We start from the raw sequence: 15,029 nt of genomic DNA, 5'->3' as shown, positions 1-15,029 counted from the left end.
TATTTCATCTATAATTCTATTACCTATCAAATATTCTATCTATCTTTCTACTACCTATCAAATACTTCATCTATCTTTTTATTACCTATCAAATATTCTATCTATCTTTCTACTACCTATCAAATACTTCATCTATCTTTTTATTACCTATCAAATATTCTATCTACTCAAAAGCACAATGCAAGGAAAGCAGTCAGGCAAACTACCCTTTTTTACGGGGGTCCTTCAGCCAAAGATGTCCTATATCAGGACTCTGTGCTTTATCAGCCAAGCGAATGCATTCACGGAACCTGGGCGTTTGTGCGTCCAAGCGGGGATCACAAGATATCCTATAATGAAACAGGATATACGCTTACAGTTACTCAAATTCCTGGGGTTAGGACTTGGGGGGAGATAGGGAGGTGGTTCATATAAGGGTTGTGCTGGCCGATGTAGTAACGTCCCTGACTGGTGAGCGCCAGACTGGGGGCTTCGAGGCCCCGCTTCAACTCGTTGGTTTCTTTGGTCGTTGCAATCTCATCATTATTGTGAGATAGGGATGTGGGGTATTTGGGGGAGCCTATAAGTCTATATTCTATCAGCAGCTATTGCTTGGCCATCCTTAGAGAGTGCTTTTTTTTTTTTTTACCTTAGATTACCTTAAAACTTTTCCAATTTCCTTAATTTTGAAGCTACTAAAACCAAAATTACCTTAAAAGTTACCTTGAAACCATGCAAATTACCTCAAACTATGGTAATTACCCTAAAAGTTTAAACCCTGGTTAGGAGATATGTGTTGTGGACTCTAAGAGGGGTATAACATTGGATAGTAATATTAGTAGGTAGTAGGTTGGCCAGGGCACCAGCCGCCCGTTGAGATACCACCGCTAGAGAGTTATGGGGTCCTTTGACTGGCCAGACAGTACTACATTGGATCTTTCTCTCTGGTATCAGTTCTTTCCCTTTGCCTACACAGACACCGAACAACCTGGCCTATTCTTTACAGATTCTCCTCTGTCCTCATACACCTGACAACACTAAGATTACCAAACAATTCTTCTTCACTCAATGGGTTAACTACTGCACTGCAATTGTTTAATGGCTACTTTCCTCTTCGTAAGGGTAGAAGAGACTCTTTAGCTATGGTAAGCAGCTCTTCTAGTAGAAGGACACTCCATTGTTCTCTATTTTTGGGTAGTGCCATAGCCTCTGTACCATGGTCTTCCACTATCTTGGGTTAGAGTTCTCTTGCTTGAAGGTACACTCGGGCACACTGTTCTATCTAGTTTCGCTTCCTCTTGTTTTGTTAAAGTTTTGATAGTTTATATAGGAAATATTTATTTCAAAATTTTTACTGTTCTTAGAATATATTATTTATCCTTGTTTCCTTTCCTCACTGGGCTGTTTTCCCTGTTGGAGCCCCTGGATAATAACAATAATAATAATAATATCCCTGTTGGGGCCCCTGGGCTCATAGCATCCTGCTTTTCCAACTAGGGTTGTAGCTTAGCATTTAATAATAATAATAATAATAATAATAATAATAATAATAATAATAATAATAATAATAATAATAATAATAATAATAACAATAATAATAATATCCCTGTTGGGGCCCCTGGGCTTATAGCATCCTGCTTTTCCAACTAGGGTTGTAGCTTAGCATTTAATAATAATAATAATAATAATAATAATAATAATAATAATAATAATAATAATAATAAGATATCTACTTCAAAATCTGCTTAACAAGCGTAGCCTCTACCAAAGGCTTTAAAATTTCCCGGTTTTACTACACACACTGGTCCGTTGCATAGCTTATTCTTTCGTGTTCCTACTGCATAACTCCGGCAAAAGTTTCCTACATTAGGTAATCAGGTTGATTATTGTTCTATAGTCAATTCTTTTCAGTGAGACAGATTCGCACCGACTCGCAGGGGTGCCCTTTTAGCTCGGGAAAGTATCCTGATCGCTGATTGGTTGGACAAGATCATTCCAACCAATCAGATAGCAGGAAACTTTTCCGAGCTAAAAAGGGCACCGCTGCGAGTCGGTGCAAATGTGCCTCATTAGAAAAAATTGAGTATAGAATACGTATTAAATTTCAACTCATCTTTATGTTCTAGAGAATCTTGTTTAATCAGAGTAGCTCATTCTTTATTCGCTTATCAGTAATAGTTTCTTTCTAGTTTACATATTATTATTATTATTATTATTATTATTATTATTATTATTATTATTATTATTATTATTGTTGTTGTTATTATTATTATTATTATTATTATTATTATTATTATTATTATTATTATTATTGTTGTTATTATTATTATTATTATTATTATTATTATTATTATTATTATTACTTGCTAAGCTACAACTCTAGTTGGAAAAGCAGGATGCAGTAAGCCAGGGGGGCTCCAAAAGGGAAAATAGCCCAGTGAGGAAAGGAAAAATTATTTTTTTTTAAGAACTAACATTAAAATATCTCCAGAATGTTATGTCAACGAAATTTTCTAAGTCCTGATTATTATAAGTATATTTATGCCCTTCTTTCTGGTGCTAAATTCCATAGCTATCTTTAATATTATCATCATTTATGAATAATTTAATAAAGTATCTAATCTATTTCTGAACTATATGGCTGGATAAAGACATCGATATCTGTTATGAAGTCTGGTTTCTGGATACTCTCTCTCTCTCTCTCTCTCTCTCTCTCTCTCTCTCTCTCTCTCTCTAGCAATCATTAATATAATTGTTATCATTGCTAAATCATTTAATATTTAATTTATTTCTAAACTACTGGGCTTAATAAAGAAGGATCAAAATCCCATATAAAGTCTTATATTTGGTTACTTCTACAATAAGAGATTTTGAATCGTAAATCATAAGGATTTAACTTTATTTCCATAACAGGATTCTCTCTCTCTCTCTCTCTCTCTCTCTCTCTCTCTCTCTCTCTCTCTCTCTACGAAATTTCATCTAAAATATTTCCTATCCTTCCCCGTCAGTTTCAAATCCTTCGGTGCCCTGACGTTCGAGGACCAGTTCCTACAGGTGCACACGACCCTGCCCTCGACCTACCTCTACGGCTTCGGCGAGAACACCCAGCAATCCTTCAGACGATCCTTCGAGCCCAGGACGACCTTCCCCATCTTCGCCAGGGACCAGCCCATAGGCACGGTAGGTCACTAGTAGGTCACATTAGGTTGCCTTCTTCTCTAAGGTCATTTTGGGATTGATAAATATCTTTATATCTCCAGACGGAGATGGTATTCTGTGCCTATAGCGTTTTTTAAATTTTCTAGCCTGATTATACAGTTTTTAGCACTTTTCTACAGTTTTCACAGTTTTAATAGCACTTTTCTAGCAGTTTTATAGCGTTTTAGCACTTTATGGCAGTTTTATAGCGTTTTATAACGTTTTAAGTACGTTTTCTAGCAGTTTTATAACGTTTTTAACCCTTTTTAGCAGTTTGGTAGCGTTGTATGACGTTTTATTACTTTTCTAGCAGTTTTATAGCGTTTTATAACTTTTTTTAACACTTTTCTAGCAGTTTGGGAGCGTTTTGTGACGTTCTATCACTTTTATAGCAGTTGTATAACGTTTTATAACGGTTTTAGCACATTTCTAGCAGTGTGATAGGGTTTTAAGTCGCAGCAAAGATTCCGGCCGAAATAAGCTCCACCCTCTTGATGACGTTATAGCCAATCACGTTGTCTCCCCTACGCGGGAAACAACATAATTGGCTATGACATCATCAGGGGGTGGGGCTTATTTCGCCCGAATTCTCTGCGGCGACTGTAGTTGTTCGTGTTTATAGATTTTCAATATGTAATCTTTGTTTCGATTTATGGTTCAGTTTATATTCAATATTTCTATTTGTAAAGTTATGATGCTATTTCTGTTCACAGGAAGAAATGAACGTGTACGGACACTATCCTTATTACATGGTGATGGAGGATGATGAAGGGAACTCGCATTCCGTCCTCCTTTTCAACTCTAATGCTATGGGTGAGAAGAGAGAGAGAGAGAGAGAGAGAGAGAGAGAGAGAGAGAGAGAGTTCCAAAATGACTGAGGGTATCGTAGTTATTGCTCAAAAAAATCATAGCGTAACTATTATGTTTACAGCTGAGAGAGAGAGAGAGAGAGAGAGAGAGAGAGAGAGAGAGAATTAGCTGAGTAAAAGCAAATGTATATACATTATACATACATATTTATTGTGAGATAGACTTCGACAGAAATGCAGTCAGAAAAATGCATGACAAGTATGAGAGAGAGAGAGAGAGAGAGAGAGAGAGAGAGAGAGAGAGAGAGAGTAAAATTAATTGTATATATGTACTTGAACTATATATTTCAGGTAATGATGGCAAACAGTAACTATAAAGAAAGAGTATTGATAGTTAGTGGTAGACTGGAAATTACTAATTCACTTAAGTACCTGGGGGTAAATAAAGTGGTTAATGTTAGGGGAGAAATGAGGGCTTGTAACTCCGGGGGGGGGGGGGGGGAGGTAGAACAGGGAGAGTGAAGCTTAGGAGACTTGACACCCAGATAATGGGATCAACTATGATTAGTTAGCTAAAGGATGAATGTGGCAGTGACTGTTTTACAGATTTTATTTAAAGGCACCCCATACCATATATATATATATGTATATATATACATATATATATATATATATATATACATATATATATATATATATATATACAGCTGTCCCTCCTTTTCCAGAATACTCGACTTATCTTCTGGATGATGGCTCGCCAGCGATGACGCTCAGAACGATAGGAGGTATCCTAGACTTCCATGTCTTCCTTGGGCCTTATCCTGAGGATCTTGTCCACCAGTATACGGGGGTAAGTAGGCATCGGAAAGCTTATGTGACTTGGAATCTGTGGTATCTGGTTTTAGACATGTCATTCAAGATTGGGTGTTGGCTTGTATTTGAATGGGCGACTCTAGCAGAACTGATCGCTCAATCAGTTAGATATCTACAATTCAGAAATTGGCTGTTCTTGGATTGGGGACTAGACAATAATAGAAGCTGTACTGTTGGTCTTTCAAGTACTCTGTCGATAAAAAAAAGAAGGAAGTATGCCTGAGCGTGTTGTTAAGTAAATTAAAACCAAAGACATTCTAGGAATATAACAACTTAGGCTTTGTAATGCACATAGTCTGGAGAAACTGGTCACATGAGTAATAGTACTCCTTCAATACTTCTTCTTCTTCTTCTTCTTCTTCTTCATACTGAAAAGAGATGAAGAGAAACAGATGGATGCTTAAAACACCAAGATGTAAAGAAACTCGAGTCTTACAAACTGTCAACTACAAAAGACGCTCTTTAGACAATCTCTCTAAATGGAGGCAATGTGCCAGGAAACTATTCTCTGGAATAGCAATAGCTCCAAAATATCAATTTATCAATAATGTACGAAAGAGTTTCTATACCTACATATTGAACATAGGGTTTCATTTTTTATTTCAAATTATGAGTGTCCTTGAATTGCAAAAAATAAAATGAAATTGTTTATAGGAACCTCCACTAAGAGCTGATTTGACTAAAATATCTTCAATGTATCAACATTACTAAAATACAGATTCACCCATAACTTAAGTTAGAACAATTTCTAAACAAAAACTGTGAAATGTAGTTATATAAACAAGTGATTCTTGCATTACCTCCTTAAACATCAGTATCTTCAAAATCATTATGTTCTCACAGGAAGAACCAATTGTTTTCTTACACTTAAAAAGAACATCATTATCAAGAACTTCCTCTCTTTAACAGCTGGTTGGTAATCCTATGAATCCTCCATACTGGGCTCTAGGATTCCAACTCTCCCGTTGGGGCTACAACTCTACCAATGGCGTCAGAGAGACCAGAGAGAGAATGAGGGCCATGGGAATTCCACAGGTATTAGGCTATGTACATACTTTCTACAAAGCATCTGTAGCAATTAATGTAGTTGAGAAACTCGGACAACAGTGTTGAGGGATCTGTATCATTTAATGTGCTATAGAAGTAGTTAACAGTGTTCGAATGTACGCAAGGTAGAAAACTATTGGTGCGGAGGGGGTCTAATGCCTTCCATAAACATTTAATTAACCCACGCTGTTGTCAGAGAGTTTTCAGGCCTGGTTAGATCTAGTTTGTTAAGTCTAACGTGTGGTAAGTCAGCTACCAGTATTTCCCTGTCTTTCGTACCTTGGCGTAATAATGATTCGTGCATACTGTTCACAGATAGTTTTTTTTACTTTGTGCACCAAATTTGCTTGTCTATAAGCTGTTTAAATATTACTGCATTGTTATAGCTGATTCGATTGAACAATGAGTCTTTAGATACTAATACAAGTTAGAATTCAATCAGAGGACATTTTGGCAGCTACACTGCAAAAAACTCACTAGGATAGAAGTTAGACATTTTAGCTACTATAGAATAAAAACCTTTCTGGAAGCACAATAGCTTGAAGTAATTGACACATCAATTAGGCTTGTTACTTCTAAGAAAACGGAATGACATATTTCAGAGTTCTTAACCTAAATCTTCCCCTTCATTCACAGGACGTCCAAACACTGGACATTGACTATATGGACAAACGTAAAGATTTTACATATGATCCGGAAGCTTGGGCTGACCTCCCAGAACTCATCCAGGAGCTCCACAATGACAATCTGAAAGTCACTCTTATTTTGGTAAGATTCTAATGTATTTTGTATATATTTTTCAGTAGAAGTTAATATTTGTGCTCCAATGATTTCCAACCAGATTAAATACAGTATAAAACTACACTGAAAAGGGATTGATTTTTTTTATCAGTGCCCCCTCCTTCTAACTAAGCGGACGATGCTTGCCTCTTACCACGGTAAGGGGGAAGGGGGCCCTTTTTACTACCTTATGCCCCCAGGGCCCTAAATATCTATCTATGCTACCGTTTCAATTGAATTTTCAACTTCTCAGATATCACTGGCCTCAACTTGGTGATTGATTTAAATTAAGTCTGCTCAAGAAATGGCTCATACACCAAGGTACCCAATAATTTTGATTCTTATCTTCCCAGGATCCAGCTCTTGTCATCGACTTTGACAACTACCAACCATCTTCCAGAGGAAAGGCTTCTGATGTTTTCATCAAGTGGGGAGATGAGTCCCTCGTTCCATCTGATCAAGAACCAGGCTGCGAGGATTACGTGGTTGGATATGTCTGGCCGGAGGAGAAAACTGTCTTTCCAGACTTCTTGAAACCAGAGACTCATGTCTGGTGGCAAAATGAACTGAAGGAATTCCATGATGTGAGTTCATATTAGTGAAGAATTCTGTTATGATGTTGACTTGAGATGTAAAAGGTGTCATCTATGAGTTCCTAGAAAGTAAGAATGGATAAGATAGAATAGAATCATGGGAAAAAGTACCTGGAAACAGAGCCTCTAAAGGTAGAAAGTTAGAAAGAGCTATTCTATTGGTGAAGTGAGCAGTAGAGGTGTTAAGCGTCATATTTTGTTCGCACACCATAAATAGTGCTTCTCGACGGAGCTGTAGAAGTTGTGATGTATATGATACTCTTGTTGTTTCAGCTTCAATACCTTATTGTGATCCATTACCATTTGCACCAGACAGATTACAGTTGGTGTCTCACAAGTCTGGAATGTTAACTCAGCTTTTATCACCACCCCCCTCTCTTGTAGCAGGAAATATTTCAAAACTAATGAGAGCCATCAGAATAATGTTTAGTGCTAACAGATCTAAGGTGAAAGTTTCCAAAATGATGATAATGCTTCGTGGGAGACTAATAGATTTGAATGTAACTCTCTGAAGGGAATGTTATATTCACATATAATGTCACTAAAGTGTGTGATTGAGTGAGTAATAATTTCTTTTGAACATAGTCAAGGTTAGATGAAGTACCATCAACATATAAGGTCCCATTGTCATTGTTATAAATTTCAATAGTCTTTTGGAGTCTGGTAAGGGCAAGTCTATGTAACAAATCCATGAAAATTAACAGAATGAATAACTGAAAGCACATTTCTATACTTTTAATATCATCAGGTCTTGCCCTTTGATGCCATCTGGATTGATATGAACGAACCTTCCAACTTTGGCACGAATTTGCAACAGCCCTGGAACTGGCCTTCTGGAAAGGACCCATGGAGCCTCAAGTGCCCAAACAATACCCTCGACCTGCCCCCTTACCCGACGAAAATGGTCCGCGTAGGAGACAACCAGAGCAAGATGATTAGGTGAGGTTTCGGAGTATACGTCCAGACGTCCAGACATATATTACCATTAGTTTCCGGAATACGTAATCCAGAGAACTTTGTTTCCATCTAATACCAAACTTCGGCCAGAACTGATTTTAACCTTTTCTTTATCACATTTAATGGTAAAAGCTTTCTAATTTTCCACACATTTTCATGTCTGAACTAGATAAGGGCATTAAATAATCCCTCTCATTGGTAAAATTAGCTGGTATTTTTGTACAACGTTCCAAGGACGGAGATTAATATAAAATCTTCAATTTGAGAGTTTTGCTCTCTCTCCTCCTTCTCTCTCCACATAAACTGTATATATGGTCAAATAATAGGCTCTGATGTTATGAAAAATACTGAAAACTCAACATATCTCTCTCATACACTAAATCATAATCACCAAAATAACTATAATCATTTCTATAATAACAAGTCAGTTTTCTATTTACCTGACGTAGTTTTCATCCATCACAAATACATTGAATATTCACCCATAGACTAAAATGTAAACATAAAATATGCAAATTCTTTTCCAGTGACCACACGCTTTGCATGTCAGCGAAGCAGACAGATGGCGACAAGACATACTCACATTATGACGTTCATAGTCTCTATGGATGGAGCGAGACTGTAGCTACGTACAAGTAAGTTATGTCCTGTTCAATAGACTGAAATGTCTTTACTTAATAGATAATATGAAGCTGTTTAAACAAGTTATTCCCCTTTAACCTCTTAGCCTTTGTCTATGAGGGCATTTAACTGACAGGCCAAATGGCCTTCAACTCTGAGGTCTAGTGGTTAACTTAAAATCTAAACTTGTAGAATGGAAAATATTACAAATGGGCATTTTGGGTTGGCAATAACCCGTCAGCTGCAAGACTTACTGACAAAAATCAAGAACTGCTTTAAAGAAATTACTACAGGGTTCAGTTTCCACACTAATTCAATACGCGTCATAATATATTGCCACATTCTTACAATTTAGATGACTAGCCTCCCGGCTAGTACAGTGGCATCGTGTTTCCCTAGCATTCGCACGGGACCATGAGTTTAAACTGTTTACTGGAGAAGCTACTGCTGTGGTTGGGCACCACATTGGGGAATTGGGCTTGCCCAAGGGACATTCCTGTAAGCATTTATTCTGATGAAACTGGATCTGAAGCCAGATACCTTTAATGGCGACCTCGGACCGCGTATCCTTTTGGATGCAGAAACATACGCAGACACTGAGCGCACATCGTCATACTTGACGACTCGGTTTACGATTCAACACGACTGATGGTGATTTGATCATTAGTAATATGAGGTAGAGTTGTAATGAGCAAAACTCTGACTGTTACGACAGGCAAGGCTTTGAAATGCCAATGTTTGTCCCAGCCTTAAGGATATATATATGCTCAAGGGTTTTTTCTTGAGCAAGAGTTAAGATGGTAAAATGCCAAGTTAACTTAACAATAGTGCATTGTGTAGAATTTAAGGGTCAAAAGGTACAAGGTATAATGATTAATATCATTTGAAGTTCAAATGTAAGTAAATATTGCCCATATTCAATGTATGAAAGCTACAATATGTCCAAACTATATATCTGACTGCAATGAAATATCCTAGATCAATATACAAGAAGCTTTGGCTTTTAATAATTATATATGCTTTTTCATCATCTTTCCTGTAAAGAAAACCTCATCATAGATATAGCGATACATTATTTCTATCTAAATAGACTCATTTCTGTGTTAATAAAGTATTCAATTGATAAAATGACTAATTCATCGTTTGTATTAGCGCTCTCCAACAGATTCATCCCGAAGTGAGACCCGTCGTGCTCTCGAGATCAACTTTCCCCGGGTCGGGCCAATACGCTATTCACTGGCTGGGCGATAACGCTGCGGATTGGGACCACATGCATATGTCCATCATTGGTAAATCTTAGAATTTCCCAAATTTACTTGCTTCTTGATTTACTAAGTAATGTTGGGATTGTCTTGTAGTAGGATAATATCTCGAGTTTCAGAGGGTATATCACCCTGAGTATGGAATGATACTTTTGTCGAGCGAGTAGAAAATGTGTGGTGTAATATTGTCTTATCTGGAGTAAGTGGTTATTCTATTCTCAAACTGATATTTTTTTTCATCCGGCGTGTTCATTGTATATAAGTTTATTCGTTGTAATTTAGATCTATTAAGATTAGTACTTTTGAAATAAAATGAGAGGGTCTTTCACTTATGATAAAGACACTTCTACATTGAAAATAAGGAATCTAATGTGTACTTATCTACACTTTTTCTAGGAATGCTTGATTTCAACATGTTTGGTTTGCCACTGGTCGGTGCTGACATCTGTGGATTCTTCAACGAACCTGATATGGAGATGTGTGCTAGGTGGATGCAACTTGGAGCGTTTTACCCATTTAGGTGAGTGATGTATCATCTTTAGAGCATTTTGTCCTTTAGTGGTTTGAAGGAATATCTTAAAGCACTATTTCCATTCGGGTAAGTGACCTAATACTTGAAGCTTTTTATTAGACATTTTGCAGCCTTGCGTCTATTCTGGTGGATGGAGTAAAGGCTTGTAAACTTGTAACAATTTAAGTAGTTGAAGATATAGCTTGGAATTTATTCTTATTCAGAGGGGTGGAATAACCCTTGAAGACCTCAATCCATACCATTTGCACAAGACCCTTCAGCAGTATCCCTTTGGTCTTATAGAAAGCCTAAGGAATTGTTGTTTTAAATGATGGGGATATATTGAAACCATACAATATTAAAGAGGTTGGGCAGCTAGATGATGCTAATAGAGAATGAAGCAGTACAGCTTGTGTTGAAGGGCAGCTGTAAAGACTACATAGCCTAGAATAGGCAATAGTACACCATGCCCAGGGTACTGTAGATAGTCCTTTCATTGATATTCTGGCTTCTATATTAACTATCTAAGTTTAGAAACGATTAATCACCTTAAATTCAAACTCGAATGCTCCAAGACAACGCTTTAACGCTAATCGCTTGAATTCTCAACAGCCGTAACCACAACACACTTGGAGCTCGTGATCAAGATCCAGCTGTCTGGCCAGAAGTTGGAGCCATATCTAGGGATGTCCTGAATCTCAGATACAAGTACTTGCCTTATCTCTACACATTATTCCATAAGGTGAGTTTTAAGTTTAGGGTCAAGAGTGTTCAGATTTGATTGATATAGTTTTAATGTTCGTTCTCTTGCTTGAGGGTACACCCAGGCACACTATTCTATCTGTATCCTTATTTCCTTTCCTCACTGGGCTATTTTCCTTGATGGAGCCCTTGGGCTAATAGCATCCTGCTTTTCCAACTAGGGTCATAGTTTGGCTAATAATAGCAGTAATAACAAAAAGCTCATTCTCTTGCTTGAGGGTACATTGAGGCACACTATTTTATCAGTTTCCTTATTTCCTTTCATCACTGGGCTATTTTCCTTGATGGAGCCCTTGGGCTAATAGCATCCTGTTTTTCCAACTAGCGTCGTAGCTTAGCCAATAATAATAATCATGATATTAATAAAAGTAATAATAATTTAAGTTAGTAGAAAGGGATACGTACCTAAAGATACAAACTCTTGAGGGGGAACATGACTAAAATGAGTTAGAAAAACACAAGTCTTCAAGTTCTTTAACTAACCAAAGCTTTATCCTTTCAACCAACCAGGCTCACAATCACGGCGGTTCCGTAGTGCGCCCATTACTAAACGTCTACCCCAGCGACGTCACAGCCAGGGACGTCGACGACCAATTCATGTGGGGGACGAAATTAATGGTCGCTCCTGTGGTCCAACAAGGAGCAAAAAGCAGGGACGTTTACTTCCCTCAGGTGAGTTTTCTATTTCTGATTGGAGGACAGGTAAGGGGGGGGGGGTTAGTGAAGAGGGGGAGGTAGGAGGCTCGCTTTCAGTTCTTTCCTGTAATTGTTTTAAAGGTAAAGGTGATTCTTATGTAACCAAAGTGTACTGATTTATGGTATTGTGTTGTTTACCTTTGTCCACAACAAAACTTGAAAACTTATATACAACATTTGCAATGCTCCAATGTGAGTGCAAACAGTCATTCATATATATATATATATATATATATGTATATATACATATATATATGTGTGTGTATAATATATATATATATATATGTATATATATATAATGTATATACATATATATATGCATATATATACACATATACTGTATATAGATGTATATATATATATATATATATATATGTGCGTGTGTGTGTATATGATGAATATATACACTATGCATGTATATATATACATATATATATATATATATATATATGTTTGTATGTATACATACACTACACACACACACATATATATATATATATACATATATATACATACATATAAATATATATATATATATATATATACTACATAAATAGATACATACAGACATAAAAGCAATATTGGACGCCCTTGAGAGCGTGAACCCGCACGCCCCCCCCCCCCCAGCCCCCCCCCCCCAGCCCCCCCCCCCCCCCCTTCCCCTCCGAGGGGGGCTAATGAAACCGGAAGTTTTCGAAAGGAAATGTCTGAGTTTGCAGAATTCATTATACACTTTTACGTTGTTCCATTCGTGCCTGCATTAAGAAGTTGAGAGAGAGAGAGAGAGAGAGAGAGAGAGAGAGAGAGAGAGAGAGAGCTGTATATTGCGGGGAGAAGTTGGGAGAGAATTATGATGGGGTACGAAGAGAGAGAGAGAGAGAGAGAGAGAGAGAGAGAGAATGGATTATATGCGTTCGTACAAAGTTATATCCCATTCTTGAGAGAGAGAGAGAGAGAGAGAGAGAGAGAGAGAGTTGATGAGATGCGTGTATGCAGAATTATAAGCCAGTCTGGAGAGAGAGAGAGAGAGAGAGAGAGAGAGAGAGAATGGATTATATGCGTTTGTACAAAGTTATATCCTAATCTTGAGAGAGAGAGAGAGAGAGAGAGAGAGAGGGAGAGAGAGAGAGAATGGATTATATGCGTTTGTACAAAGTTATATCCCAAGCTTGAGAGAGAGAGAGAGAGAGAGAGAGAGAGAGAGAGAGAGAGTATTGATGAGATGCGTGTATGCAGAATCATAAGCCAGTCTGGAGAGAGAGAGAGAGAGAGAGAGAGAGAGAGAGATGCCCATAAATTTCCACTTGAGAATTAGCATGCAAAACATAGATAAATAAACAAATGAATAAATAAAGGACATAACAAAACCAAACAAAACTAAAAATAAAGAAAATAATGTATCTTTCTGCTTCTTCCTCCAAGCTTTGCACAAAGACTAGTTAATACCCCCGGCCAATTGTCGGAGACGGAAACTGGAAAATGACAATTCCCCCTCCCCCCACCCATCTACAATGACCATCCCTTTTCATTAACTTTATACGTCTGTTTATAGTGTCCCTTGCAGATGCTGCTCTTAGATATGTGGTCGTCTATTGCCTTGGAAAATGGCGAGATATTCCTTTTAAATATTTTTTTTTATTAGTGTTTATTCTCGCATTCATTCCACTTGCTAAAGGATTAAGTTTATTTACGTGTCCCTCGGGTGTATTTTGGGGTGTGTGCGTGTATGCTTGTGTTTATTTTGTGTATTGGTAAGTGTGTTGGTTGCTTGGCTTTGGAGTGAATTGGTGTGAGAGTGTGATATATCATGAGGCAGAGTTTATTGCTTGTAATATCTTATCCATTCTTCTGGGTGGTTTGAAGATGGAGAGAGATATGACTTTTAATATACCTCTCGTTTTTTCATTTGTTTTTTTCCCTGTATTATTTTTCTTCATATGTGTATGCATACAGTATGTATATGTGCATACGTTTGATTAATTTCTTTGATGATATTACAGTGGCTTATATTTTTGCACAGACTGTGAATATACAAGATGGTATACATTCCTGTATTGCTTAATACTTGTATCATACACTCTTGGTTGTCTCTATTTAATTTTTGTAGTTATTACTGTCAACGAATGATTGTATTCTAAGATATAAAACTGATGATATTAAGTTGATTGCAGAATATAATTTGTGCAATTTCATGACAAATTACCTCCAAAATTAATGAATTATATCCATGGTTAACTAGCCTAAATATTCTAGCTTCGAAAGATGAGCAACTGAGTCTAGTAAGAATCATGTACATTTCCTCACAATGTCCTAGATACTGAGCACAAAGTAATGTGATCAGCTCAAGTGGGCTATCTCTACCCACACCAGGTCTGGTAAAGCCAGGCAGTGGCCCGCCAATGACTCAGTTTGCTTGATTATCTTGGCCTGGTAATCCGCCAGTCAACAGAGCATGTAATTTAACGGCAGGGTTCCAAGGACACAATAATGTTGACACCCTCAGTCTCGTTAGCCTTGGCTAGTTAATGTCTTCAACAACCTAACTTCTGCCTTCACTTATCGCGGCCTGGCAATCCGCTAGTCAACAGAGCATCTGATTTAACAGTAGATTGCCAGGACATGATAATGATGAGACGAGCAAGTCTCGTCAGCCGTGGCTATTTAATAAGGCCTTTAGCATTGGCTGTAGTTGATAAGGTCTTCAACACCTACTCGACGTCTTATATTACTCCAGGGTTCTGTGGTATGAACTGAAATCGGGTAAACTGGCAGCATCTGGCCCTGAGACAAAGGACAGTGGATGCTCCCCTTGAGGTACTCACTGCCGATCTACATTCCAGGCGGAGCTATCTCCTGCCTTGGCAAGAGCCCGCTCTAACTACAGTTGAAAGGTAATGAGAGGTCTTTTGAACTCAATTGAACAGTGTCATTAGAAAGGAAG

General features: G+C 37.6%; 1 protein-coding gene and 1 long non-coding RNA gene across 2 annotated transcripts in view; both read left to right on the top strand.

Moving 5' to 3' along the window:
- Positions 1 to 15,029, top strand: part of LOC137635611 (sucrase-isomaltase, intestinal-like) — a 66,362-nt gene that overhangs the window by 24,720 nt on the left and 26,613 nt on the right. Inside the window, exons 5-16 of the mRNA XM_068368080.1 lie at positions 2,988 to 3,159; positions 3,891 to 3,990; positions 4,712 to 4,836; positions 5,769 to 5,894; positions 6,543 to 6,674; positions 7,040 to 7,270; positions 8,028 to 8,218; positions 8,764 to 8,871; positions 10,010 to 10,146; positions 10,516 to 10,639; positions 11,243 to 11,372; positions 11,903 to 12,064. Coding sequence (XP_068224181.1) covers positions 2,988 to 3,159; positions 3,891 to 3,990; positions 4,712 to 4,836; positions 5,769 to 5,894; positions 6,543 to 6,674; positions 7,040 to 7,270; positions 8,028 to 8,218; positions 8,764 to 8,871; positions 10,010 to 10,146; positions 10,516 to 10,639; positions 11,243 to 11,372; positions 11,903 to 12,064 — 1,738 coding nt within the window. The remainder of the gene's footprint in view (positions 1 to 2,987; positions 3,160 to 3,890; positions 3,991 to 4,711; positions 4,837 to 5,768; positions 5,895 to 6,542; positions 6,675 to 7,039; positions 7,271 to 8,027; positions 8,219 to 8,763; positions 8,872 to 10,009; positions 10,147 to 10,515; positions 10,640 to 11,242; positions 11,373 to 11,902; positions 12,065 to 15,029) is intronic.
- The window catches only part of LOC137635610 (uncharacterized), a 1,921-nt gene continuing 1,723 nt past the window's right edge, over positions 14,832 to 15,029 (top strand). The window contains exon 1 of the long non-coding RNA XR_011042730.1: positions 14,832 to 14,979. This is a non-coding gene — a long non-coding RNA (uncharacterized lncRNA). The remainder of the gene's footprint in view (positions 14,980 to 15,029) is intronic.

This window comes from Palaemon carinicauda, unplaced genomic scaffold, assembly GCF_036898095.1.
Source record: "Palaemon carinicauda isolate YSFRI2023 unplaced genomic scaffold, ASM3689809v2 scaffold148, whole genome shotgun sequence".
NCBI lineage: Eukaryota > Metazoa > Arthropoda > Malacostraca > Decapoda > Palaemonidae > Palaemon > Palaemon carinicauda.
Note: the sequence above shows the minus strand (reverse complement) of the source record. Positions and strands in the feature narration are given on the sequence as shown.